General features: G+C 47.7%; 1 protein-coding gene across 5 annotated transcripts in view; it reads right to left on the reverse strand.

The window, feature by feature from the left end:
* Positions 1-26,443, reverse strand: part of unc5a (unc-5 netrin receptor A) — a 113,713-nt gene extending 87,270 nt beyond the window's left edge. For 4 of the 5 annotated variants that reach the window (XM_028959576.1, XM_028959574.1, XM_028959575.1 and 1 more), the window contains exon 1: positions 25,738-26,443. In XM_028959576.1, coding sequence (XP_028815409.1) covers positions 25,738-25,810 — 73 coding nt within the window. In that variant the 5' untranslated portion in view covers positions 25,811-26,443. The remainder of the gene's footprint in view (positions 1-25,737) is intronic. The other variant, XM_028959577.1, reaches the window with a different exon arrangement.
* Between the last annotated feature and the right edge of the window lie 1,115 nt (positions 26,444-27,558).

Genomic DNA, 27,558 nt, shown 5'->3' on the forward strand with positions numbered 1-27,558 from the left:
CCCGATCGAGCCTCCCGTACTGCCGAATGGCCGTCTGTGGAGCAACAGATTGGACGGAACCTCAGAAAGATAAAGGAGGCTCACGCCATTTGTTATTGTTGCTGTTGCTCTCTGGCATGAGAAACACACCTGCAGCTCGGAACCCCGCAGATCGTTCCGCTGGGGTTTGGGGTGGAGTTGCCGGCGGTTCAGAATAAGAGGTTCAACCGCAACCACGCAAGCAGCTCGTGACTTCGCACAGTCTACCGATGGAGACATGTGACTCATGGATGTCAATTTGTCATCCTGCAGAAAGGTCACTCCATGCAAGTTTGGAAAATCATTGACAATTTCTATCCATTCAGTCAGGTTTGGAGGATGATTCTGTGACCATTTTTGTGTCCAGGCTCCCAATATCTTTAACGTTATAAATAATAATGAATAGAATATCGGAAAATAACTAAATGTCAATTTTGCTATCATTGGGCAATGCAGCTCTTTATATTTTCAAATTTTCAAAATTACAAAGTCTGATTTATTTACGCAAAAATACACATATTATGCACTATAAAAGCTCTGTAAATAATGATACTGTTGAATTTATATATATATATATATATATATACATACACACACACACACACACACACACACACACACACACACATATACACACACACACACGGTTTTCATATTTTTCTGTACTCAGTTTTAATGCATTTTCAACTTACAGTATACAACAGCAGTTTCTATCAATTAACCAGCGGTAAGTACATATTTTATTGAACTCCATTATCCAAAATGTCTGCTAAAGACCTGAAGACCCGTTAAAAACCAAGTTGGAGACAGTAAAAAAAAAAACGAGGAATTGCGGTTCGCCAATTTGCTCGCTGATTTATTCGGCGGCACCACACACACCTGCGAAGGCGACCAGGCGAGGTTCTAAATTTACCCGTGAACTGATGGCCCTATAAATGCCTACTCACTTTAACGGCGGGACAGGCACGCCAATTAGCCGATCATCCATCTGTTGCTGACTCCGCGCACGGGGGTTTATATTTCCGTCGCTGGCAACGGCCGTACCATTTTTTATTCCTGGCGAGTGATTTGCTGCTCCCTTCAACTTATATTACAATAGTTAAACCGGGCCAGCCCCTCGACTGCGCCGCTGCGCAGACACGACGGCTCGGAATGACAGGGCATACGAGACGTGCGCCTCCATCACGATGGGCCGCTACCGAGGCCGGGGTGTAATTACAGACTGCGCGCATTTCTGATATGATGCTGCACGACGGAGGCGCTTTATGATGGCCAAAGGGCCGGACTGTGCAGTTTCGGAAAGAAAATAAAAAACCGTCTCTGTCTGCAGTTATTGTCTTTTTTTTTCCTGCTAGAATACGGCCTTCCCGCTCGGAAAATATGCGAGAACGAAACGCACACACCCTCAGTCATCCATCCGAGGCGCTGTTATTGGGGAAACAGACGGTTATTTCAGAGACAGACAACTGTGCTGAGTTTGGCTAGCCTTGCATGACAGTGGCGGAGGAACTACGGAGCTTCGGTTTGCTCGCGGCCGCGTTGTGTTTTGAAATATGATCCTTCAACTCACGAAATGACAAAAAACTTAATTCAAGTAATGAGTCGTGCAGAGACAGAAATAAATATTCTTTTACTCGACAAGCCTTACCCATGTGAATTAAAATCCTTTACTCAATAAAACAAGTATTTGCAGAATATTGAACACAAAAGTACAACGAGTGATAAGAGAAATTTTGAATAATGTCAAACGCAATTTTAGTAAAATGTGAAGAATTCCCATGGTTCTCATAGTCTTTGTCACAAGACTATGAGAAATAGACCTATTTTTTAAAACCAACTCTCTATGATCAGCTCTGGTGGTTTGTGAGATCTTGCCGATGACGGTTCTGGGAGAAGAACAGAGTGAAGCTCATTTAGACGTTTTTGTTTGCTTTGAGTTTAAGGGATTCTGTAATCTGTGGTTGCATTAAGTCAATGATGGTGGAAATGAAACTTTTTTTTAAATGATTAAACTTTATGTAATTTATGTAAGGATAAAATTATGCATCCCCTGCATTTTTACTAAAATATATGTATTTCTAAGCATATTCAACACAACTTTGCTTACATGTTTAATGGTTGTGATGTTTTTTTTCATAAAATAAGTACTTATAACGCTAACTGCGGGCCACAGGATTTACATAAATAAGTAGATTTAAAAAAAAGATATACAGTCTTGTGCATGTGATGTGTTGACAGGACTGGGTTTAAACGCATCAAGCTTAGCATGTAGTGCTGCGATTAGCACCAGTTCAAAAATAGTGCCCTTCATGTTTGTATAACGTGAATATGCAGAAAGTGGCAGAGAAGGGGCCTATTTTGGGGGATATTTTCCTGTCCCCACCACTTCCTGCGCCACCATTTCCTGTTAACCCAGTTAAGAGTTGTAGCCGTCGCCAGATTGCGGCGTGGTTGGATTTTAATAAAGCGCAGCAACCTGTGCCTAATACCAGAACAGCTCCTCGCTGGTGCATCACCGGCTCCAGTGCATCAAAATCTCCAGGGGAGAGCGCTTCCCCCAGCGGGAGCGGCTGAACTCGATATCGCAGGCTCTATTTTTCTACTATAAATGGAAGTGCGTTTTTTTGTTTTTTTTTTTTATCCCCCCATCTTGCACTGTATTCCTTCAAACGGCACCGCCATTCATTTTAAAACACGGTGAACCGGCTCGTCCTACGGCAGTGTCCCAGTTTACCGCCTAGTACAATTCTCTCAACACTCAACCAAGGGAAAAGGCTGCGTGCATTTAACAACCGCGCATTGCGCTCAGCAGATCAGGTTTTGTAGTTAAAAATTGCACTCGTATCAAAATGAAGGCTTACCCTAGACTTCTATACAACATTTCATTTAGCTACCTCTAAAACATATCACTCATTCTCCTAAAAGTTTGCGTGGCTTTTTCGGCTCATATTTTACACTTCTAAACCGGGCCTAATGTAAATGATCCGTTTCATTTGTCTCCAGGCAGGAAATTGCCATTCGAGGCCTCGTCCAGTCAGGTCCCACGGCACCGGCGCGATTGTTTCGTGTGCTTAGGCGGGCCTCGGTGTTTGTGGCTGAAACAATTATTCCTGCCCGAGTCCGATATGATTTAATACGGGATCGTTTAGTCGCCATAATTCATCTTCGGGGGGGGAATGACGAGAACAAGTTAGTGGATTAATTAAACTGTCAAGCAAAACTCTCCGGTGGATAGTTGATACAGTAATTAAGGATTTCACATCATTAGTTTTTCTTCTCCACCCTTCTTGGGCGTGGCGGATAGGTTAATCTAATTCCAGATGTTTGATTAAAAACAGTTGCCCCCTTCATCCCGCCTGCACCTTTCCGAGAGGATTAGTGTCTGGAATAAATGAAGAACATCTGCCCGAAGACACGGCAGCGACGGAGCCGCCCCGCCAATTCCTTTCATTCACGGCCTCCTGTGGTGGTGCGGAAAACGCTCACAATTATACGCAAATATTCCGTAATCTTCTATTTGGTACACATCGTCGGGCCTTCGTTGCGTACTCATAATATCCAGCGTTTGATAAGACCGCATCAGATACACCCCCCCGCCCCATGATACTTCAGAGCAGTAATCTGAGGATTTATCTTCAGGAATTGTCTTTCCTCAAAAGCACTTTGTCAGATTAACTGAATAAAGAGCTCAGCGGAGTTTATGCTGGACTCCCATAAAGCAATAGCATGCCATAAACAATAACGTGATAATCTCTGCAGAAATAAGGCAATAAATTCTTTCACAATCTTTTTTTTTTTTTTTTTTTTTTACGTTAATGGGAAATTATTGACATTATTGGGTCCTACAACTGTAGGAAAATGATGTGCCAATTTTTAAAAATGGGAAATAAATGCACTTTTTTTCACAGTCAATTATCTTGACTGCGTTTCTGATGTTCACAGATTCATCAAGTGCAATTATGTTAATTAAAAGTGACGGTTCAAAAATAGATGAAGCTGACTGTTTAATTTTGCCATTTAAATCTATATATTTGCATGTGTTGATTACAGTGATTAAAGGAATTAAGAATCTGAATCCTTGGTCACATAGACGATCATAAGAAGAACGAGTGATGATTCTGTGTCTGTGTTAAGGAGCCTGGGAAGCATCTTCATAACCAAAAAAAAAGTCTCAGAAGCTCCAAATAGCATTTAGCCTTGAAACGGTTCCAGCGGCTCGGGGCTCCTCCACCGAGGGGGCCGGTCCGAGGCCCGCCTCCTGGTAGCAGGTCAGCAGCGCCGGGCCGGTCCTGGGTAAATGTTTGGCTTTCGCAGCCGCGTCCCGGGCCGCCGGGCGCCGGGATGCTGGGCCCTGATTTACGACGATGCTTTCGCTACCCATTGAGTCCAATTACACCGGGCGGGAAAAAAAAAAAAAAAAAAACGCGCGCAAACAAGGCCGCGCGAGGAGGCCGTGTCACGCCCGGGAAGAGGGATCGCGCGCGCGTGAGCACAAAGATTTATGGCTTGCGCCGCTTTTCCAAATGCAATCTGTCTGTGGTGCGGCGGCGAGAAGGCAGCAGAGCAAATATCCTGCAAACCTGAGACGAGTTGTTGTAATCGCTAACAGCAGTGGCCCCTGCGCAGCCCCCCCCCCCTCCACCTGCGTTTATTAAACCGTGATTCTGAACAGTTTCACCATCAATAATGTAGTCAGATGCAAACTGCATAGCCACATCCACCCTAAAAGCAGCTGTTCCATGTGCATGCACCACAACCACTGCACCGCCATTCGCGTTTTATACATTAAATGTGTAATGTAGTATTATATTAATAATGGTCTATAACATGGTGGCACATTTACATTTACAGCATTTATCAGACGCCCTTATCCAGAGCGACTTACAATCAGTAGTTACAGAGACAGTCCCCCCCCTGGAGCAACTTAGGGTTAAGTGTCTTGCTCAGGGACACAATGGTAGTAAGTTGGGTTTGAACCTGGGTCTTCTGGCTCACAGGTGAGTGTGTTACCCACTAGGCTACTACCACCCTGGCATGGCGTTGACACACAGCTGACTGTAACGGTCACTATTTAATGGTGCCGATTTATAACACATGTCAATTACCCCCACGTCCAGGATAAAAACTAATGAAAGAAAGAAAGAAATCATTACGAATCTACAAGGACCGCCAGGGTCAATACCTGCTAATTAACAATCTCTACCGAATTTTTTCGGAATTGCCAGAAACGCTGCCAATGTTGTCAATAACGGGGGGGCTCGGATCGACCGTTCTTATCGTTCCCACCCTGAGCGGCCGCGCCGGCTGCGGTTAATTGCGCTTCCCGGCAGCAGGTAGATTAGAGCCATGAAAGGAAACGTACATTTTAACTTTAAGGCGAAACCTTAGGGGAAAATGTTCCAGTGGGTCCTTTTTTTTTCCGGACGGAAGAAATATGCATTTTTTTTTTTTTTTTTTTTTCCCGCCAGGATGGCGGTTAAGTACAGGGTGGCGGAGCGAAGCGGCCAGACGTGTGCGGACTGACAAAGTAGGAAGTTCTCGGCACGGCTCCGGCCTAAATCTTCGCTCATGCATCTTTGATGAATGCCAGAGGTGGCCGCGGCGTCGTTCCGTTCCTCCGTTTAACGCGCTTAGCGCGCTCCCGCGCCCCCGGTGCGCTCTCCGCCACAGGAATAAGTTTATTTGTGTCGCACGTTTCCTCTGGCACGCCCAGTTTTTCACAATTGCGCTTTAATCAGCCCTCCGCGTCTCAGTAGACCGTTTGCCGTCTTTGGGGTTTTATATATAAGAAAGAAGAAAGTGACGTGATTGTCACTTGTGATACACAGCAGCACAGCACACGGTGCACACAGTGAAATTTGTCCTCTGCATTTAACCCATCACCCTGAGTGAGCAGTGGGCAGCCATGACCGGCGCCCGGGGAGCAGTGTGTGGGGACGGTGCTTTGCTCGGTGGAACCTCAGTGGTACCTTGGCGAGTCGGGATTCGAACCTTCTGATTACGGGGCCGCTTCCTTAACCGCTAGGCCACCACTGCCCTCGCTGGTGCGGTCGTTTGTCACAGCTCGGCCCGTGATTTGGAATTTGGGAAAAAAAACAAGATTTTCTTCCCACAGGAAGAACTGACTGAAGTGACTGTTCTGGATGTAACGGAGCCAAGGCGGATGGTTTATACCTTCGCTCCGCCGCGATTGGCTTATTTCCAGCAGACCGCCGCCACCCCGTAAATCCCGTTTGCGTTCCCGGTTTTTTATAAAAATGCGCCCTGGAGAGAACGGCGGATGAAAGGACGAGAGGCCGCGCTTGCGAGCGCGGGAAGGCCCGGGCTTCCGCGCGGAATCTGGCTGGAGCGGCGGACATTTTTTAAACAATTAGCGCTATCTTGACAGCCATCTTTAAACTCGGCCTGAAAGGCTCGTCCAGCCCGAGATAAGACGGAGCCTTAAATTGCAAGAAGCGAAGAGCGCGCGGAGAGAGGAGGGGGGCCGGGGGAAATCAATCTTATCTGTGTTTGCAGGGCACTTCCAGGCATTTGCATAGGGCCGCGCGCTAACAAGGTAGCACCGACGTCAGACACCGCGTACGAGCAATTAGCACTGGCGTGATTTGTCTAATTGTAAACTGCAGCTCGTCTCATTCGCGTCGGCAGTGAGGCGCACCTTTTCTTCCCCAAAATGGAGACCCGTGCTCCCCGCGAGGAGGTGGTAATAACGGCTGCAAGCGTGTTAGCGGCAGGGCCACATTGACGCGGCCTTCCTTTCAGTTTACATTTACATTTGCAGCATTTACCAGACGCCCTTATCCACAACCAGTAGTTGCAGGGACAGTCCCCCCCTGGAGGGTTAAGTGTCTTGCTCAGGGACACAGTGGTAGTAAAAATGCAAGTGAAGTGATTGTCACATGTGATACACAGCAGCACAGCACACGGTGCACACAGTGAAATGTGTCCTCTGCATTTATCCCACCATCCTGAGTGCGCAGCGGGCAGCCATGACAGGTGCCCGGGGAGCAGTGTGCGGGGACGGTGCTTTGCTCAGTGTCACCTCAGTGGCACCTTGGCGGATCGGGATTCGAACCGGCAACCTTAACCGCTAGGCCGCCACTCTATGTGGTGTTTGAACCTGGGTCTTCTGGTTCATAGACGAGTATGTTACCCACTAGGCTACTACCACATTGCTGGTCAGCCACAAAAAAGAAACAACTTATGAGAAGCTTTTGATTCAAGACTTCCTCAAACTGTCTGGGTGCTCATTACGTACACACACACACACTCACACACACACACAGGCCAAAAAAAAAAACACACACACAATTAAAATGCTCCAGAGACAGGAAACTGATTGTTTATCTGTGTCACAGCATAGAGAATTGAAATCCTTGGCTCCAGATAAGACATCAATCTTGCTCGGCGGGACGCGTAAATGAATCTGATTAGAAGCGGAATCATTTCCCCTTCAGGATTGGTTTTATCTCACAGCTCCATGCCTCGGGAGCAGATCATTCCGGGCGCTCCCGGAATGGTCCGAGGTGACGAAACCCCCCCCCATTCCCCGCCAAGACACGCACCTGTACAGGCGGGGACGGTGACGCGGCCATCCGGGGATGAAATGATGTTATATTTGGCGAGGGTTGATTGGGAAAACTATGCCTGATAAACAGCGGCCCCTTGATTTCAAAGGCATGGCGGGGCCCTCAGTATGGGAATATTTCACATAAATCAAGGCGCCGCTCTGGTTTGCATACAAAGAGGATTTTTTTTTTCCTTTTTTATTTTACAAGCACAGGTCGTCTCTCGGTTTGATCAGATATTACATTACGCATGCACATAATAAGCGTCTGGAGCCTGAATGTGCGCCGTCTTCCCGCTAAAACCGAATTTCGACAGGGTCCATCTTCGCTTTGTTTCCGTCAGAGCGTCACACCCGGTGACAAAGCTGCCTTTAAAGCCCCCCACATAAAGAACTAATTTCATCTAATTTCGCCCAGGGGGATGCTTATCTTTGAATAAGAAAATAAGGTCCAAAAATGAAAGGCGTCTCGGAGCTGATGGTACGATACAGGCATTGCAGCTGCAATATGCCCCCCAAAATCTGTAAAAAAGAGCCCAGATTCTTGTAGATGTGGGCATACCTCCACCCAGGGGGAAATAAATCAACACAATAAGGGGACATGAATAACTGATGAAAGCAATAAAAACAGAAAATGCACAACTTTGGTCCTATCAGGAAAAAAAAAAAAAAAGGAGGCGGAGTCAAATATTCTCTGTGGAAGTGATGATAAGATGAACCTAAGGGAGCGACCCAAGTGCAAAATAAACAAACAGCAATCATAAATCTGCTCGGAAGTGGGCCAGAACAAATCCGCATTTTTGTTTCGCACATGACTTGGCCCTTTCTCTGCATTCGGCATCAAAGAAGCACCCCGTCCCGCCCGCGACAGCCATCTGAGGCCCGGACGCGGGCTTTCCATTCATGAAGTCATCCAAAATCTCTGTTTATCGCTTTCGATGAGCGCCAGGACTCTAAAGGGAAAAAAAAGATCTTCGCGGCGATCGCCGCCGGATTGCCATCAAGCTGCTAAAAACGGCAAGACGCTAATGTGCTGGCGTTTCCAAGCTATTCATGGTTGCATGGGTAGTTTGTTAGGACGTGCTAAATGCAAATATAAGAGGATTAAAAAGTTAATTAACACATGGGCCCTCATGGGGATTGTGCATTGAAAGGAGCGATTCATAGACAGCTGTAAGGGGGGGGAAAGTGGTTTCATCATCGCTCTACAATGCACTCTCGATGACGAAGTGGAAAAGACATATTTATTACAGAGATGTAATAAAGAGCCCCACTGTTGGTGCAAAGGTTATTTAAAAAGGATTTTTAACCCACGGCCGGAGTTTTTTTGGCGGCAGCCGTGGATTCCAGCCCTGTGCGTGGCGGTTAGTGTGCAGTGTGAGTCGGTGAGGCAGATAAGCCCGCCATTCAAACTCTGCCAAGACGCATGTCACCTCCGAGCACGAGGCACCCGAAGGCGTAGGCGCCGCTGTGTTTGTAAATGACAAGGTGCACGGGCGACTGTGAATGGCGCCTAATGCTTTACACACAAAGGTCAATATGACTGCTAATACAAGTTAATGACAATCTGCAGTTTGCTTTAATCTGAATCAGTCAACACAGGATCTGCAAGGAGCTTTACTACTGGTTAACCATCACTTCGAGATTAACATACTCCAGCTATGGTCCCTATGGTCCCCCGTGGTCCCTTTATGTTCCAAGGACCAATAAGCAACAGGTTTTGCATCACATGACCAAAAGCGCACCGAGATATAAGAGCCTCCCGAAATTCCAAGAAGTCCTACTCGCCTAAGTCAAGCACATTTCGATTTCGCGTTCCGATATCGCTCTCGCTCTTCCAGACCCATCTCATACAGCTAAGCCCCTCCATGCTCATCAGAACAAGGAGGGAAAGGGTTCTGTAGATGGCATGATGGCACAGTTCTGCACATTTCTCAAGCCATATATATATATATAAAAAAAAAATCAATGGTGAATTATTCTCCATTTAATTGAATTACAGACATTTTCTACTGCAAAACTCTAAACACATGAAGTAAAAGGAAATGTGCATCCACCCAGCATCTGCAGTGTTGATGTAGACCAGGCAGACCAGGAAATGTTGAAATACTGCAAAAGCGTCAGTGCAGAGGAGCTTTAGATAAGTCCATCCTCAGTCGTGCAGTACAAATATCTCCGAACTTTGGAAATGTTTGGACAGCTGTTGGCTTGGTACGTACCTCTGAGGCGGTTTACGTCCCTCTGGCCAAAGCCCATCTTTCCGTCCACGATCAGACAAGTGACGGGATGGGGAGGCAAGGCAGGAGGAGGTGCAGGCGGAGCGTTAATGTATCATTTATCACCGCTGCGTGCTGCGCTCTCTTGTGAAGTATGAAAACATAACTGTAATGAAAATACTATTGATTCTTGTCTCTCCTCTCAAAACAAATGGTATTCTATCTCCGCCAGTTAGGAGGCAAATGTTGTCACGTCACCTGGGGACAGGGCTTACAGTCAGGCATGACGGAGGACAACGGACAAAACCTCAGATAGTGCTGACGCAGTTGCCGCAAAATCCTATTAATTTTAGCAATGCACCAATGTTTGCAATTCATTTAAAAATATGTAACGCTGAATCAATTCATGCCATTTCCACGGCTGCGTTTTGTTTACTTCCTCTGTGGGGTCTGACCTATGAGTTTTTGAGCTGATCCAGATGAGTAAATTTTAAAAAATGCCTCACCGAATTATTGAGGAGAACAAAATATGTATTTACTGTCTGCAGGGTATTTTATTCTTTAAAAAAAAAACCCAGATCATCTCCACGTCACACCCTGTCTGAGCCTCTTTACCACATACATCATAGCAAGCTTCAGTGTTAATAATTCATAATTAGTTAACACTCCTTGATCAATTGACAGCCCAACTTCCAACAAACTACAATTGTCCTTAAAAACCTTTCAGCCGGGGCATACTGAGATGACAAAAGAGGGTATCAGTGACAGAAAGAAAGAAGCGTCAGAGAAGAAAGGCTATTAAACAATGGCGAGCAACATGCATGTCGAGACATGACAGACGTACAGCCTTGATACCCATCTTCCCAGAGAGCGCTCCCACTACATTTTTAAATTAAAGATGGTAAGAGATAGCCCCACACCGGGGACTCACCAGGACTGCACCGAGGGCGGGAGGCGGGGGAGCCGTTTATCAGCACATCTGGCTGTGGGTCGAGAGTTTCCACAATGGAGCAACATTATTAGCAGCGTTCCTCATTACAACTGTCCACGTTTTGGTGATGAAGAAACCTCCGTGATGTCTGTATCAGCGCGTCCAGCAAATGTATTATTTATAATCATTACAGAAATCTTCTGGTCAGGGCTCGACAGAAAATCTAGCTTGGTTGCACCACGCAACCAAGCTGAAAAATCTCAGATCATTACAAGCATCAGATTTAGATTTAAATCAACAGTTTTGTGCTATTTGGTACCTTCTGACGGCGTGTTGCATGCTGTGTGATGGTGACAACCGCTTGCATGTAATACCACGTCAAGTGCACACACTTCCATCCCTCACCAATTATCTCACAGATCCACTAACAGAAATAAACACAGGGCAACAAAGCTGTAAAGAAAAATCTCATTAAATCCCGGGCCTAATTACTGCCATCGTGGCAACAGAGAGCTAATGCTAAAGCTGGAGCTGAAGTCCACATCAAGCCCCGCTTTTATGAGATCATTCGGCACATTTACGTGCTAGAGCGTGTTCTGAAAGAGCCAAATGCTAAAAAAAAAACAACAGACTGGAGGAATGCAGGGGAGAAAGAAAAGAAAGCACGGTGCCACGTCACTAACATGGAGCCAACAGTGCTGGCGCGTTCGGAAAAAATACATGTGCGCCCGCGAGGATCCTATCTAGCCACCATATTGAGACAGATGGGACAGAATGCATGGGGTTGACCGTGGTACGTGGTACCACATTTGAAAAACATCTTGAAATGCAGGCAGCCCAGTCAGGTCGGACGACGGCGGAAGAGAAAGCTCCGGAGACGGGCTGAAGACCACGGCTGAAATGACAAGACGTGTTCCAGCTATCGGGGGTATTACAGGGGGGTTTAAAATTAAACCAGTCCGACTAGGGCTGGTCCCTAAGGACATGGGCGCAGACAGGCATCCAAGCAAGGACCAATGAGGAACTGTTGATAGGAGACATCGCCTGGCCTCGCCTGCCCAGGAGCTGTGGCCGTGACACACCTTGTCATACTGAGGCGTATGTGATTTGACACCGGTGGCAAAAGGTATAACCATATTGCTTTGCACAAGTGCACACAATATACAGCTTAAGATCCCTCGGTGACCCTAGAAACCGGAGCGCGGATCAGAATCCAGGATTATGCCGAACTGGGCCTGCCGAGGTTCATCCATTCCTCCTTCGGCCCTAAAACGGGCCGCGCCTTCCCACTCCAGCTGACGGCGGAGATGGATAAACACTGAACCGTAAATCCGATCTCCTGTTAGCCGTGACTCAGAGCAGTAAAAAAATTGGACTGAGTCACTGTTGTGGTCTATTGTTCTGCAGTTCTTTGCCTGGAAGCTCCAAGAATCCAAAGATTGTAAAACACTCACTACCTCCAGAGTTTATTACTTGTCGAGCACATATAATAACGGAAAATCACAAACATCTACACGTGCATGAGAAAAATGACCTAAAGTCCTACTTCAGTCCATTCAAGGGTGCAATTGGTGGGGCAGTGGAGGCCTAGCTGAAAAAAAAGCCTTTCATGACTGCCCACTGCTTAATAAGGATGATGGTTAAAATGCAGAGGACACATTTCGTTGTGTCATCGTGTGCTGTGCCGCACTGCATCACAATGACAATCACTTCACTTTCATTTCAATTGTGGCATAGTCATGGGAAGGGTTACCCATAATGTATGAAATTAGAGAACATTTTATTGTTCTTGAACAGAAATTCAATAACATGCAAAGAGTTCTCAACTTTTCAAAATCAGGGTCCATCTACTGTTCAGAGCCGAAGAAAATCATATGAGCTCAGAGTGACCTTGACCCTTGTTCATCAAACTCTAATCAGTCTTTGAGTCGATATTTCTACCAAATTTGAAGACATTCCCAATAGTGCAAATATGGCCTTTGGCCCCAAAGTGTGATCAGATAATCTTTCCAAAAGTCCCAAAATCTTATTGTTGCAAATTAGAGACATTTTCGTGAGCTTGAGGGCTCTCAAGAACCATTTTGTGGCACTTTATTCATATTTGAAATAATTTGACAAGGTCATAGTGACCTTGCCCTTTTACACCAAAAAAATATTAGAATTCAAATTCTAATATTACCGAAAATGAACTCAAATTGTTCTTGAGATATCGTCTGTGATGTATTCAATATCTTGGATGTGTTTCCAGATTCTTTTTCGTTTGGGATCGGGGTGTAATGAACACATATGGGGTGGTCCATCACTTCAGTCGGAAATTTGCAATGCAAAGTTGTTAAGTGTTCAGTGCTGTCGCTTGTCGAGATCCACAAAGTCTGCATTCCTGGCAGGGAAGTGACTGCTGCCAAGGTGGATCTTGGTGCCATTTGATCTCGTGGCTTGTCGTTGAATGACAGTGTGTTCTCCAGCGTCTGCAGATAACTCTTCAGACGCTGCTTATCGGAGTTACGGCACAAAATGTTCCTCCTTTGTTTTCCGGTGATGTTTTTGGCAGCCGCATTTCCCTGGAGTTGGTCGTACTGCAGGTTTAAACCCGCAGATGCGTATCTTCCCATTCTGCATTACTCTATTACTATTAACATTTTAAAAAATGAAAAAAAATCTCCAAAGGAACAGGCATTACAGCATTTTCGTAGCGTGAAAGTAAATATTAAATAACTTTCTATTTAAATAAGTCATTATAAGCACAGACACAGTTCCTCCAACAAATAATGCATCATATATACGGAAAGATGGAGCGAAAGGGAGTCTATGTTGCCTAGCAACATGAACAACAAAGTCCCATTTGGTGGATTAATTTGCCACTGAAGTGATATGCTCGGAATGTATCATTCATAACCCACAATTCAGCACATGCTAGTCTATTATTTGGTGTGTTCTGGTGCATTGGTCACAGGTTGCAGTGTGATGACGTAAATAGCAAAAGAACAAAGCGTGTCCTACTCCGCTCCGAGACCCACTGTGGTAATTTGTACACACACTTCGCCAGGGGGGGGGTGCCAGGGACCCCACTCGGTGTATAATTTAACAATCCATTACAATCCATCACCGCACGCCGTGAAAATAAGTCTTAATATGCACATCCGCTAATGACTAAGCACAGCACCGAGTCAACTCCACCAAGTTGGGCTCATCTTTTAATCCAATTAGCCGTGGGTGCGACATGTTCTGTAAATTACGCCACTTGAGAGAGTACAATGGCGGCCCGTGGACCACGGTGGCGGAGGGTCTGCATAATGCCAGCTTGACATCAAACGGGCCACGTTTTCCTTTGAACTTCAAATTAGTCAATAAAATTCAATCAAGCTACTTTTACACTCTTCAGTCTCCATGAAAAAAAAAAAGTCACTAAAAAGTGCACTTTATCAAAAAAATAAAATTAATACATACATAGTGAAGTGATTGTCACTTGTGATACCCAGCACACGGTGCACACAGTGAAATTTATCCTCTGCATTTAACCCATCACCCTGAGTGAGCAGTGGGCGGCCATGACAGGCGCCCGGGGAGCAGTTTGTGGCACGCTGACGGGTCGGGATTCGAACCGGCAACCTCCTTAACCGCTAGGCCACCACAGCCCCTAAATCAATACTAACCCCACTATCATCACTACCGACCTGTATACTCCCTGAATACATTTTTTTATAAATAAACCACCTGTTAATTTGATAATAAGATGGATTTCTTGATGAAAATGGTCTATAAATCGATGGCTAGCTGGGAAAGAAGGAGCCTGGTTAAAGTTTCCGTCCTTAATCGGAGCAGACGATCTGCAGACAGTGCCTGTGCACCGGCATTATGGACTTCTTTTCTTCTTATTGCTTCAGTCTAGACCCTGATACAGCTGATACAGCCAGGAGCCGAGCTTCAAGTGCCCGGTCCCATTACCGCTCCTGCCCCATATTGTGCTGTATGTCTGCGGCCATACTTACTTTACGCCTCGCGGGCACAAACAAAGCCAGCTAATGGCGAGAACCTCTCCCGTTCGCCCTATTCCGAACCCGCCTTTGTCCCAGGCCCAGCCCGCAATTTGGAAATGCCATTAGTGGCTGGACGGACGGTGATGAGGAGCGACAGGCCACGGCTTCCCTGGTCAAGGGAGCAGCCCGGAGCCACAAGCGCATCGCCAGCCCTCTCGCGTGTCACGGCCGATGACTCCGGCTCACGGGGATCACCTTTGTTCTAGCGCTCTCAAAACGAGGACGGCTAATTGTGCACGGGGGCCGGCCATTACTGCTTAATGGCAGATTCGGCGTGTCAAGTGCGGCGGAAAGGGTTTAAACACAGCCGTGGTGAAATTTGCTGGTTACCGTCAGAGAAATTTAGGTTGAACGCTAAAGACACAGACGTACGTCTACTGAAGATGAGTGTCTGCGAATGTCCACAGAAGCAAGTGGAACACAGCAAGCACAGCACGCGGTGACACAACGAAATGTGTCCTCTGCTTTTAACCGTCACACCTGGTGAGCAGTGGGCAGCAGTGTGTGGGGACGGTGCCTTGCTCAGTGGCACCTCGGCGGCACCTTGGAGGTTCGGGATTTGGTTCAACCTTCTGATTACGGGTCCTCTTCCGCCAACCACTGCAATTCTGTTCTCCGTGACAATATCACAATTCCACATAAAAAAGGCCATATTTGTTATACAATACATGGATGACAAAGTACATTCTGAACATTATTTAATATTTATTGACACCAATCACCTTCTGTGTGCTCAAGTCATTTACCTTTTGTTAAATAATTTTAAAATGTAGTAGTCATATTAATAATTTCATGAGTCAGGACCCATGTGATTGTCGTAAAGGTGCCTCAGTGCAGTTTCAGTACAGTGTAGTTCTTTACTATTATATATATATTTTATTTCTGCACAGTGAATACATTTATGACCACATCTACACGTATTAATGCATCAAGAGATGATTTTATGTTGCTAGGCAACCACAGCCTTTTAATGAAGCCTATTAAAAAGATGAAACTATAGTACTACTAATCATAATTGTCACAATTTGTCCGGTGCACCAGTCCATCACAAGGACACACACACAGAGAAACACACACAATAGGCCTATTTGTACAGTCACACATTTTTTGTGTGAATATATTTACATTTTCCTTTTGATTGTCAACTGAATCGAATTTCTGCATGTTCAAAATTCCTCCATTTTATCTTTTCGATTGGTTTACATCTCTGAAACGACGAGCAGTACGGAAGGTGCCTAGGTGTGAATAAAAAGCGGGCCAGCGTGACGCGGGAGATGAACTGCATCTGGAAAACTCCGCTCTGTTCCCCTCCGTCCTCTCTGGCCCTAATGCATGAGGAGAGCTAATGTGCGCCATTGATTATTGAGGCAATAGAAACTGAAAGGTAGCGCGCGCTTGTTAAAGGAAAGCCGGAGCGCGCAGAGCCGGAAAAAGAAAGGCCCTTTAGGGGATCTCACGCCAGTTAACCAACGGAGGAGGCAGCGTTGTTGTTATTTTGGGGTTTTTTTTTTAACTCTCCTCATTTGGTACATGTAACTTGTCTCACATTTTCATCTTCATCCTTTTGTTAGGGACAAATCCTGACTTCAAATCTGAAGAGGGATTCTGGGACTTGGGAATGAATTTGCAAGCTGCTCTTTTCTTGGCAAGGCAGGACAACCTTTTAAAATCATTACGGTCTCCATATGTCACGTTCTGTATACGTCTGTTTTTTTCAAAAGATGCACGGAGGCAACACAACTCCATGCCGTGTGAGCTGCCTCCTATAAATGTCTTTCATTAGACCTCACTGCTCGTTCCCCTGATTATTATATTCATTTACATTTACAGCATTTATCAGACGGCCTTATCCAGAGTGACTTACAATCAGTATTTACAGGGACAGTCCCCCTGGAGACACTTAAGGTTAAGTGTCTTGCTCAGGGGCACAATGGTAGGAAGTGGGGTTTGAACCTGGGTCTTATGGTTCACAGGCGAGTGTGTTACCCACTAGGCTACTACCACCAATTCAAAATTAAAAAGCACAATTAACAACACCATCAGAGATGACGTTCGGGCTCCCGGCATTCAAATAAAACTCAACAGATGCCCCTGCGGTTCACCAAGCGACTAGTGACCGGTAGAGATCAGCGCCCACCAATGCATCGTAGCCCTTATTACCTGGGTGGCCGATTAACCAAAATTAACCAAGTTAATCGTCATCGTCCCCAGGTTTCAGCTTCGCGGTAACAACGTGAGTCAGAACTCCTGGGTGAACTCCTCTACTGTAAAAATGGCTCACCGGAGGCCCGGATAGAAACCAATAACCCGACCTGATCCTGAGTCATTCAGTTAACACAAGCACATTCACAGCATTTATCACACGCCCTTATCCAGAGCGACTTACAGTCAGTAGTTGCAGGGACAGTCCCCCCTGGACAGACTCAGGGTTAAGTGTCTTGCTAAGGGACACGATGGTAGGAAGTGGGGTTTGAACCTGGGTCTTCTGGTTCATAGGCGAGTGTGTTACCCACTAGGCTACTACCACCCTAAATGTATTGGGAAATTAATTAATGTGATGTAACTGTTAAATTCAGGTTTTTTTCCCCTCTAAAACGGTCCCTCAGATCTGGTTAGATTACATGGGTAGTTTTTTTTTTTTTTTTTTGGCTTATTCAATGACAACCATGCAAAGTCAAGCTTGCAACGTTTAAACCCCGTTATTGACCATTTCACTAGTCTCCTGGGAGGTCTGCGTTCCTGTGGCAGATAAACAGTACGGTACAGCTCGCCGTCTTCTTCTGCCTTGTTCCATTCTACTCCATCTGCGTTGCTTTAAAGCATCCGGTTTACTATCGGCGGAAACATCTTGCCAAATCATGAGACAAACTCACTCCGGAGGCTCCTTAACCCGCGTCTTGGCATGGTTTCAGAGCGAATGGCTCTGCGCCGTGGCCAGAAAGAAAAGCCGTACACGCTAGGTGAGCTGAAGCGTGATGAAGCGTGCAGCCGGAAAAAAAAAATAAAAACGCGAGGAAAGGAAATAAAAAGCTACCGAGGTGCTTTCATGACGGGGTGCAGGGGCACATCATGCAGTCGAAAGCAGGTGAGCCGGCGAGATAGATGCTCTGAGCGTCGAGTTCTGAGTCACGTTCTCTAATGTCTTCCTTCTCGGCCAAATAAAGGTCGCGCGGCGTTCAAACGGCCTTCCGGCAAAAAAAAAAAAGCGAAGCGGGGCTCAGATGGTGGCATCTTTGCGCCCTCTGAGGACGTACAGATGAAAGTAAATACCCTCTCGGCTGCCAGGTCCGATACCCGACGTCTCGGTGGCAAATGGCCTCACGGCGCTTAATTCTGAGCTCTATGGAAAGATAGTAAGATAATAATAATAAAAAATAATAATAATAATATTAATAATAATGGCTGGAGTAGAAATCTGAGTTCCCGGTGGAGAAAGGTCAATAACGGCGAGCGTGTTAACACACCGCCACCCCCCCCGTGCCACGCTCAGCGCTGTGCGGCATTCCATGCTGGAACTCATTCAAGATTAATGAACAACAGTCAGTCAGAAGTTGAACACTTTCAGCAAATAAAGCAGACAGCGCTCTCCGAGCGGCGAGCTCGGAGTAAACACAGAGGGTGTTAAAAATCACACAGAGAATAGGTGAAGATTTAACTGGCAAATAATGAAATGCCTCGGCGTATGGTGGATTTTTTTTTTTTTTTTTTTTTACACACACCGAACATCAGTCACATCTTCTGTTCTGCAACGCGGCATCCTATTACAGTATTCATTCACATGCTTCTTTCGGTTGCACTGTAATCGACTCCTATTCAATATTCTTAACAGTATACAGGACACTGTGACTCAACAAATGTGCATAAACCCGACATTCATTCAAACCACCGTGTTGACCTGAATATAATATAAGATCCCAGCACCCAGCATTCAAGACAACACTTTTGATAAAGCAGCCTTTTGAAGACAAAATCTTGTTTTTGTGCAGGCGATTATATACTTTAAATATAACGGCTATAAAATGGTGATCATTCACATTCCACATTCTTCATATTTTAGATTAAAATGTTTAAAAATACACATATAAAATATTGTACACACATTGGTGTATCCAAACACATGGGCAGTGGTCCCCACACACTGCTCCCACTGCTCACTCAGGGTGATGGGTTAAATGCAGAGGGCAAATTTCACTGTGTGCATCGTGTGCAGTGCTGCTTTGTATCACATGTGACAATCACTTCACTTCACTTAAACTCTTGGCCTGTACTGTTTAAATAAAAATACACCTGAAATGGTTTTCCAGCAGTCTTGAAGGAGTTCCCAGAGGTATTTAGCACTTGTTGGCCCCTTTGCCTTCACTCTGCGGTCCAGCTCACCCCAAACCATCTGGATTGGGTTCAGGTCCGGTGACTGTGGAGGTCAGGTCTCCACTTTTTGTTAAGTACATAACTCCACATGTGTTCATTCATAGTTTTGATGCCTTCAGTGAGAATCTACCCAATGAGAAGGTGTGTCCAAACTTTTGGCCTGTTCTGTGTGTGTGTGTGTGTGTGTGTGTGTGTGTGTGTGTGTGTGTGTGTGTGTGTGTATATATATATATATATATATATATATTGCAAAATGTAAGCTGTAAGCTGGGTATAGTTGTACAACTTTGTTTACTGTTCTGTTTGTGTTGGTAATAACATTATGTGTGGTGAGTGAATGAAAAAGTAGAAGAGAAGAAACGGATGGTTCTACTGGTCATCTGTGCAATTTCCATGATTTCAACTTTTCCATTTCATTAAAATCCATAGGCCCTGCCCACTGCCCATGCTGGCAGGCCCATCATCATTAATTATACCATCATAAAGTCTGAAATCTATTTCGCCAGCCCCAGTGCTGCCTAAGTTCTTGGCCAAGAACAGCTTGTCTTAGCTCGGAGCTTGGAACCGCTAATGTTGTGCCCAAATTAAAATGTTTTTTTTTGCTGCCGCCTCAGCCCGAGCGCGTCAGCAACACAACGCCGTTTTGCACCATCAGTGCTTGTTGAAAAGGTGAAAGCCAGCGTGACATTAGAACAAACCAGAGCCATCCTGAAAAAAAGCCAGACAAAACCTCCAATAATTAATCCCGTCTGAAACCTGAGACCGTCCCCGGGCCGAATCTCGCCGGCAGCATCAGCAAGCGGGACGTTATCGAGTCCCGACAGGCCGGCCGGTGGCGCGGCGCGGCGCGTGCTAAGACGCCGGCCTGTGTTGACTCAGTTGAATTGCTTGCCGCGGGCGTGAGCGCCGGGACGCGCCAGCGTAATGAGGAAAGGTCAGTGGGCCGCTTTTCACTTCGGCCCCGGCTCCGGATCGACCCTCGGCCCTCCGGCCTGCCTGGGGTTACTTCTGATGCAATCGTTCCACGCACCTTGACACGAAATGGTGTATAAACATAATTTATCATCGTCATAGTAACAACAGGACAAGCCAGGCCGGCCAGCCTGGGGTGACCAGCGGGCCGGAAACTGATCCACTTGCGCGATGTGACGAACGTGACAACGTTTTACGTTTCTCACCTTTTACGTTTCTGCAAATTAAACCTCGGCGGAGGTAGAATTGCGCGCACGCCGTGTGATCTCTGTCGAGAACCCCAGGTTGAGAAGCACTGACCTCGACTTCACATCTCACCGTGCTTTACAAGCACTACGTAAGAACCAGTTCATGGGGCACGTTCCGCTGGCCTTTTAAAGTAAAGTGAAGTGATTGTCACATGTGATACACACTAGCACAGCACACGGTGCACACAGTGAAATTTGTCCTCTGCTTTTAACCATCACCCTTGGTGAGCAGTGGGCGGCCATGACAGGCGCCCGGGGAGCAGTGTGTGGGGACGGTGCTTTGCTCAGTGGCACCTTGGCGGATTGGGATTCGAACCGGCAACCTTCTGATTACGGGGGCCGCTTCCTTATCCACTAGGCCACCACTGACCTGTCAGCAGCAACACACGGTTTATCAGGTTTATCAACACACGGTTGCTGATGCAACAGGAAACGTGAACAAAAAAAATTAAAAATAATAAGCAAGGAAGCAAGGGTGTTAGTAGCCTAGTGGGTAACACACTCGACTATGAACCAGAAGACCCAGGTTCAAATCCCACTTACTACCATTGTGTCCCTCAGCAAGACACTTAACCCCGAGTGTCTCCAGGGGGGGACTGTCCCTGTAACTACTGATTGTAAGTCGCTCTGGATAAGGGCGTCTGGTAAATGCCGTAAATGAAAAACGATCTTCAACCTGAACAAAAAGTGCCTTCCGAAAAACACCAAAATATCCAGCTAATAAAAACTCGTGCGGTGCTGAACGGAGATGCTGATGGTGAATTTTTTATTTCAACGCTGGGCGCCGCATAATGGAGAGAGAACCGGCCGCGACGCGGCTGTACACGGCAATGTTAATGTCAGACGTACGAATTGTGGTTTTGAGAGTCAAAACAGGAACGAGCAGTTTTCTTGTTTTTTTTATTTCGGGCTGGAACAGGTGTGACACGATTTCAAAGCCGTCCTGCAAAAAAAAAAAAAGTTTTTCCAATTGCGCCCGGGAGAAAAACAGGAGAAAAATGACAATGAGCCGTGCTGTCGCCGGTGCAAATCTGATGCAAATCGTGCACGTGCGCGACCCCGCGCTGCCCTGGCCCCGCCCCTTCTGAAGTAACGCCCCGACGCAGCGCCGGTGTGCGCGAGGCGCGTTTTTTGTCCTTGGGGGACACCCGTCCGAGCCGCCACCTCGCATGCAAATACCGTCCCTGTGGCAACGGCACAGACGCGAAGGCCGCGGAGGGTCCCCGGAGGACGAGCACAACGAGCCACGCCTGTCACCGACTGGTGGCCTGTTTGAACGGCTGCAGCACCGCGAGCGCCATTAACTACTGACGAGGAGACACACGGGTGTCTATTGTCGCATGTTCCGCACCGCGGGGACAGCAGAACAAGTGGGGCAGGGGTGGCCTAGCGGTTAAGGAATCGGCCCCGTATTCAGAAGGTCATGGCCGCCCACTGCTCACTCAGGGTGATGGGTTAAATGCAGAGGACACATTTCACTGTGTGCTGTGCTGCTGTGTATCACAATCACTTCACTTCATATTCTTTAATAAGTAAGTGTAGGTGTCCAAACTTTTTGGCGCAGCGGTGGCCCTAGCGGTTAAGGAAGCGCCCCCCCCGTAATCAGAAGTTTTGCTGATCCGCAAAAGTGGATCCACACACTGCTCCCCGGGCGCCCGTCATGGCCGCCCACTGCTCACCCAGGGTGATGGGTTAAATACAGAGGACAAATTTCACTGTGTGCACCGTGTGCTGTGCTGCCGTGTATCACATGTGACAATCACTACACTTTAATACGCGACCCAGATCTTCGATAGACCTCTGGCAGAGGCGGCGAGTTGAAGCGTCGAGGATCCAAGAGATACGCCGGGCCGCTCTTCTCCCAAGGTCACTGCTGGGTGAGCCCGGCACGGAACGTATCCGCAACTGCGGCGCAGATCGGGGGGGCCTGACAAGCCGATCTCGCCTCCCTCTGGAAGGGCGTTCCCGCGAGCGCCTCGAACCCGGCACCGGGACCGGCAGGAACGACGCGACCGAAGCAGAAGGGCACAGTGACAGAGATTTAGTGGCATTGCGGGTCGTCTTCAGAGGTTAATCTCCCCCTCGACGTTCCCGCCGCGGTTTGCATTCGACGGGGAAGGAGGAGGCGCATTAAGCTTTTTCGAGGGACGTGCGCATTTGTCACCAAATGAAGCGTGCGCTGCCGTCATTTAGCGCTGACCGCTGTTGACTTGCACTGTTTACCTTTTCTTCGTTCGTGCTGATCCTGGATGGGCGCCGCCATTAATCACGCGCCAAGCCACTTCCGTCCTGTATCTGCGCTACAGTAACTTTGGACACCAAAAATGCTACTTCCTGGACGTTGAAAGATACACCATGCATTACATTTACATTTACAATGTTTACCAGACAGCCTTATCCAGAGCGACTTACAATCAGTAGTTACAGGGACAGTCCCCCCCTGGAGACATTTAGGGTTAAAGTGTCTTGCTCAGGGACACAATGGTATTAAGTGGGATTTGAAAACAAAAACCATTTTCTTCAAAACCCTCCGGCCCCCCGGACCCTGGTTTCATGTCTTTGTTCCGTGTACAGGGTGGGCCATTTATATGGATACACCTTAATAAAATGGGAATGGTTGGTGACATTGAACACATTTTATAAGTGGTAAGAAGCTTGTAAATAACTCATGAAAGAATAAAGTTACACCATGAAGCACACCATTGTTCTTCTTGTGAAATTACCAATAAATTTGATGTGTCACATGACCATCTTCCTATCGAAAAAACAAAATTTGGATCCAAGATGGCCGACTTCAAAATGGCCACTATGGTCACCACCCATCTTGAAAAGTTTGCCCCCCTCACATATACTAATTTGCCACAAACAGGACGTTAATGTCACCAACCATTCCCATTTTATTAAGGTGTATCCATATAAATGGCCCACCCTGTAGTTCCGACTTTAATACGGTACTAGTCACAGATTTCTGTCTGAGGACCGAGTGTGGAGGGGAGTCACGGTGTCAAATCCCAAACTCTGTCCCCGGGCAACAAAAGCGGCGGATTGCGGCGGCAACCGGGAGGCAAAAGGCGGCGGGACGCGGCTTATCTTCATCTTCAGGAGGACGGGCGTGTTCACATCGACGCTCCTCCAGGGATTTACTGCACCCACCGGGACACGCCCCCACGAGCGCGTTTCGTGCGAGACCTTCTGGGCGTTACAGTTACCGAGCACAAAAAAAAATTTCCCGCGAAATGTCCCCGTCAAGAGGTCAAAGTGCGCCGAAGCTTGCATGAAGCCCTTGTGGGGACCAAGTCCTTCAAGTATGTGTGTAAAAACTGTATTAGTTTTTGATGAACACTATATATTTAATGGGTTTAAAGTGTTCTAATATTTATATTTGCATATATCGTGACAGTTTTGTTGTTTTTCTGCAATGTTAAATGTGAAAATATGTCATGTGTGTAACACCGGCAGATTTTTGCCCTCTCAGTAGCCAGAAGGAAATATTTCTGCGAAACGTGGCCAAGAGGAACGCGTTATCCATCACCGCGGCGGACCTTGCACGAACACTGTCCCCACCTGCTCAGAAATGCACACACTTACACACACACACACACACACACACACACATGCCCTGTCACACCCGGTCTTCCACCCGAACGGAAATTCTCTGTTGTTGGCCCCTTTCTGATCTCCGCCGCGACAGGAAGCGGGTTCGTCGGCTCCCTCCATTCGCACTAATACGAACCGGCAGCGCCGCCTTTATTTTCTTGACTGAATTACGGTGGCGGTGGGGTGGGGGGGGGGGACAAGCAGGCTTTGATACCGACAAGCGCCAAGTCAGCCGTTTCCTTTCAGGCCGCGGAGGCACGCGTGACCTCGGACCAGCCCATCCTGGCAAAAGGAACACTCCGGAAGGCCACCTCGGCGGAATGATCCTCCGGCCGGTCACCGTGTACGAAGGTGGACGTGGAAACGGAGGGAAGGAAGGAGGAGCTGAAGGCCCCGCAATCCATCCAAAATGGCCCGATTTAAATGTACACACGGAACCGGCGTGTAAATATCACCGCGCCGCTATTTGCTCGGCCTGAGATGCGGCGTCCCTGGGGCGCGGCTGTTTATTTTATCTTAATTTATTCATAATTATTCACTAATTAATGCAGCGGAGGAGCACGCTTAATTCATCACCCCATGTCTGCCGGGCGTCCTGGAGCGGCGGCGGCTACGCAACTCCGGACAAGTTCGCCTCCTGTCCAGCGCGGCCGGCCGCCGGGGAACGAGCACGACGGAAATGAGGCGTGAAACGCCGACACAAACGTTGTGGGGACGATTGTCACCGGCGCACTCCAGCTGTGCTCCATGGTAGCCATGTTAGGAACTAGTGGATAACAATGGCGTACTCTCTCTCTCTCTCTCTCTCTCTCTCTCTCACTCTTTCTCTCTCACTCGCACACACACACACACACACACACACACACACACTTCACCGGGAGTACATACAGTTACACAGACTTTTTATTGACAGGAGCCTCCGTTATCCAAGACACAAATGAACACACGCGATCTTAGTCCCTGACTTCAAACATCTGGGGGGGTCTTATCTCCAAAATGTTCAAATGCAAATATAAATTCTTAGCTCTCTCTCTCTCTCTCTCTATATATATATATATATATATATATATATATATAAATTCTTAGCTCTCTCTCTCTCTCCCTCTCTCTCTCTCTCTTTATATATATATATATATATAAATTCTTAGCTCTCTCTTTCTCTCTCTACATATATATATAAAAATTAAAATGAATATAAAAAGCCACACAGGGCCAGAAAGGCCCGTTTTAACGCGTTGATGACCAAGGTGAGCCAAGGTTGTTTTTGGGATGCGGGGAGGATTTTTGGATGTTCTGAAGCTGAGGTGTAGGAGCAAGATGTGTGACGTCGCACACACTTACACACGCACCTTGACACACACACGCACACCACGCCGCTTTTTTATTCGACTCTGCGCGCTTGGTTGGGGGGTCTCGGTTGGGGCAGGAGCCGCTTCCTTTACGACGCGGTTAAGCCGCATCAGCATCAGCGGCGACCGGGGAGGAGGAGGAGGAGGAGGAGGAGGAGGAAGACCTCGCGTGCACGATGCTCCTTTTCTCCGCGACATCGCCGAACAATGGCGCTCTCCGGGTTAACGCGAGCCGCCGAGGGCGACAAACGAAAAAGGCGCAAGTTCGGCACGAAACTCGGTCCTGCGGCGCATCCCAAGTTGCACAACTAGATCAGCAGCGGCGGCGGCTGCGGTGACAGTAGAAAGCACCACGACATAAGAAATAAGTAACAATAGTAACGATGGTGATGATGGTGATGATGGTGATGATGGTGGTGGCGATAAGAACTCACCGACGCGGATAAATCCCGTGGCGAGCACGCAGCCCCACGCCAGCATCGCCGCGGCTCTCAGGTGCGGCGACATGGTGTCCCTCGCGACCTCCCCGCGGAAGTTTGGCGGCGCGCGTGGCCGTGTGCGTGTGTAAAATTGGCGTGTAAAGTCCTGCCCTCCTCCCTTCAGCAGCAGGTCCCCTGCTCCGGCGCGCCGGCCACCGCGGTCCCCGCGGCGCGCATCGCAGGTGCGGTGAACGGGAGCGTCGCCGCGGAAAAAGAGAGGACGCGTCGGGTCCGTTCGGGTCCGGTCCGGTCCGGTCGGAGAGGAGAGAAGAGGAGAGGAGAGGAGAAGAACCGCGGAGAGAAGTGGCGGCGCCGGCGACGGAAGAGGGGAGCGCGGAGGTAAAGGCGGGCGGGGGGGGGGTCAAAACCAGGAACGGATTCCGCCGCTTCCTACGGAGCGGAGTGTCCGGCGCAGGGGGGGTCTGGCGTCCCTCTTCATCAGGCAGATCGGCGTGACTTTCCCCCTTCACTCCATCTGCAGACTAAGGGCAGATTGATGGACGCCAAAAAAATAAAGAAAGAAGGTGGAGTTTAAGCTTAATAAGAATAAAATAAGCCACTCTGAAGTATTTCCTGTAGGTCCACAGAGACCTGCTGACCATGTAGATGTTCCAGTGGACCTGCTGACCATGTAGATGTTCCGTACACTGAGCGTATAGTGCCTGGTTCCCACTGTGCTGTGGCATGGTAGTGCATGGTGTGTGTGTGTGTGTGTGTGTGTTGGGGGGGGGCTGCAGATGTGGTATCGAGCGCGTCTTCGAGATTTGCAGAAATAGCCGGAGAGAAGCGAGAATGGATGGCATGTTGCGGCGCCGGCGCCGAACTACCCGCCCAGAACTTTTATGAGGTTCTTATGGACAAATTTTAAAGGGGTGGAAGTAGCCTAGACGGCAACACACTCGACTGTGAAGACAGAAGAGCCCAAAGTCACAGGTTCAAATCCGACATACTACCATTGCGGGACAGTCACTGTAACTACCGGTGGTGATGCGCTCTGGATAATGACGTCTGATGAAGTGAAGTGACTGTCATTGTGATACACGTCACAGCACAGGGTGACACATCGAAATGTGTCCTCTGCTTTAAACCTTCAGCCTTGGTGAGCAGTGGGCGGCCATGACAGGCACCCGGGGAGCAGTATGTAGGGACGGTGATTTGCTCGGTGGCACCTTGGCGGCTTGGGATTCGAACCGGCAACCTTCTGATCACGGGGCCGCTTCCTTAACCGCTAGGCCACCACTGCCCACAATGGCGTAAAAAATGTGAATGTTTAAAGTGGGAGGAGCATGTAGGCATGATTGACAGCTCTCACACGCCCATCTTCTCATTCTAGACAGTTTAGACCCCCTCCTGTCAAAATGTCACGCACCCATCCATCTCCTCCATTCCTCCTAATTCTCCTAATACCCCTGGTACAAACGCGACCACGCCCACTACCAGCACCAAAAGGCAGATTATCGGCGCTTAAACATTCTCTTTGGTGAACCTCAGTGAATATGATGTATTATATCGGACTCCAAAAACACACCCCTACGTGCTGGAGCAGCGGAGGTCCGGTGGGTGAGGACGCATAACTGAAGGGTTGCGGGTTCGAATCCTGACCTGACAAGGCGCCACTGAGGTCCCCACACACTGCTCCCCCGGGGGCCTTTCACGGCTGCCCGCCGCTCACCAAGGGGGACGGGTTAAATGCAGAGGACACGTTTTGTTGCGTCACCCACCGTGTGCTGTGCTGTGCTGCGCATCACAATGACAAAAAAACGAGTCAATTCCAAT

The sequence above is a fragment of the Denticeps clupeoides genome, chromosome 18 (assembly GCF_900700375.1).
Source record: "Denticeps clupeoides chromosome 18, fDenClu1.1, whole genome shotgun sequence".
NCBI lineage: Eukaryota > Metazoa > Chordata > Actinopteri > Clupeiformes > Denticipitidae > Denticeps > Denticeps clupeoides.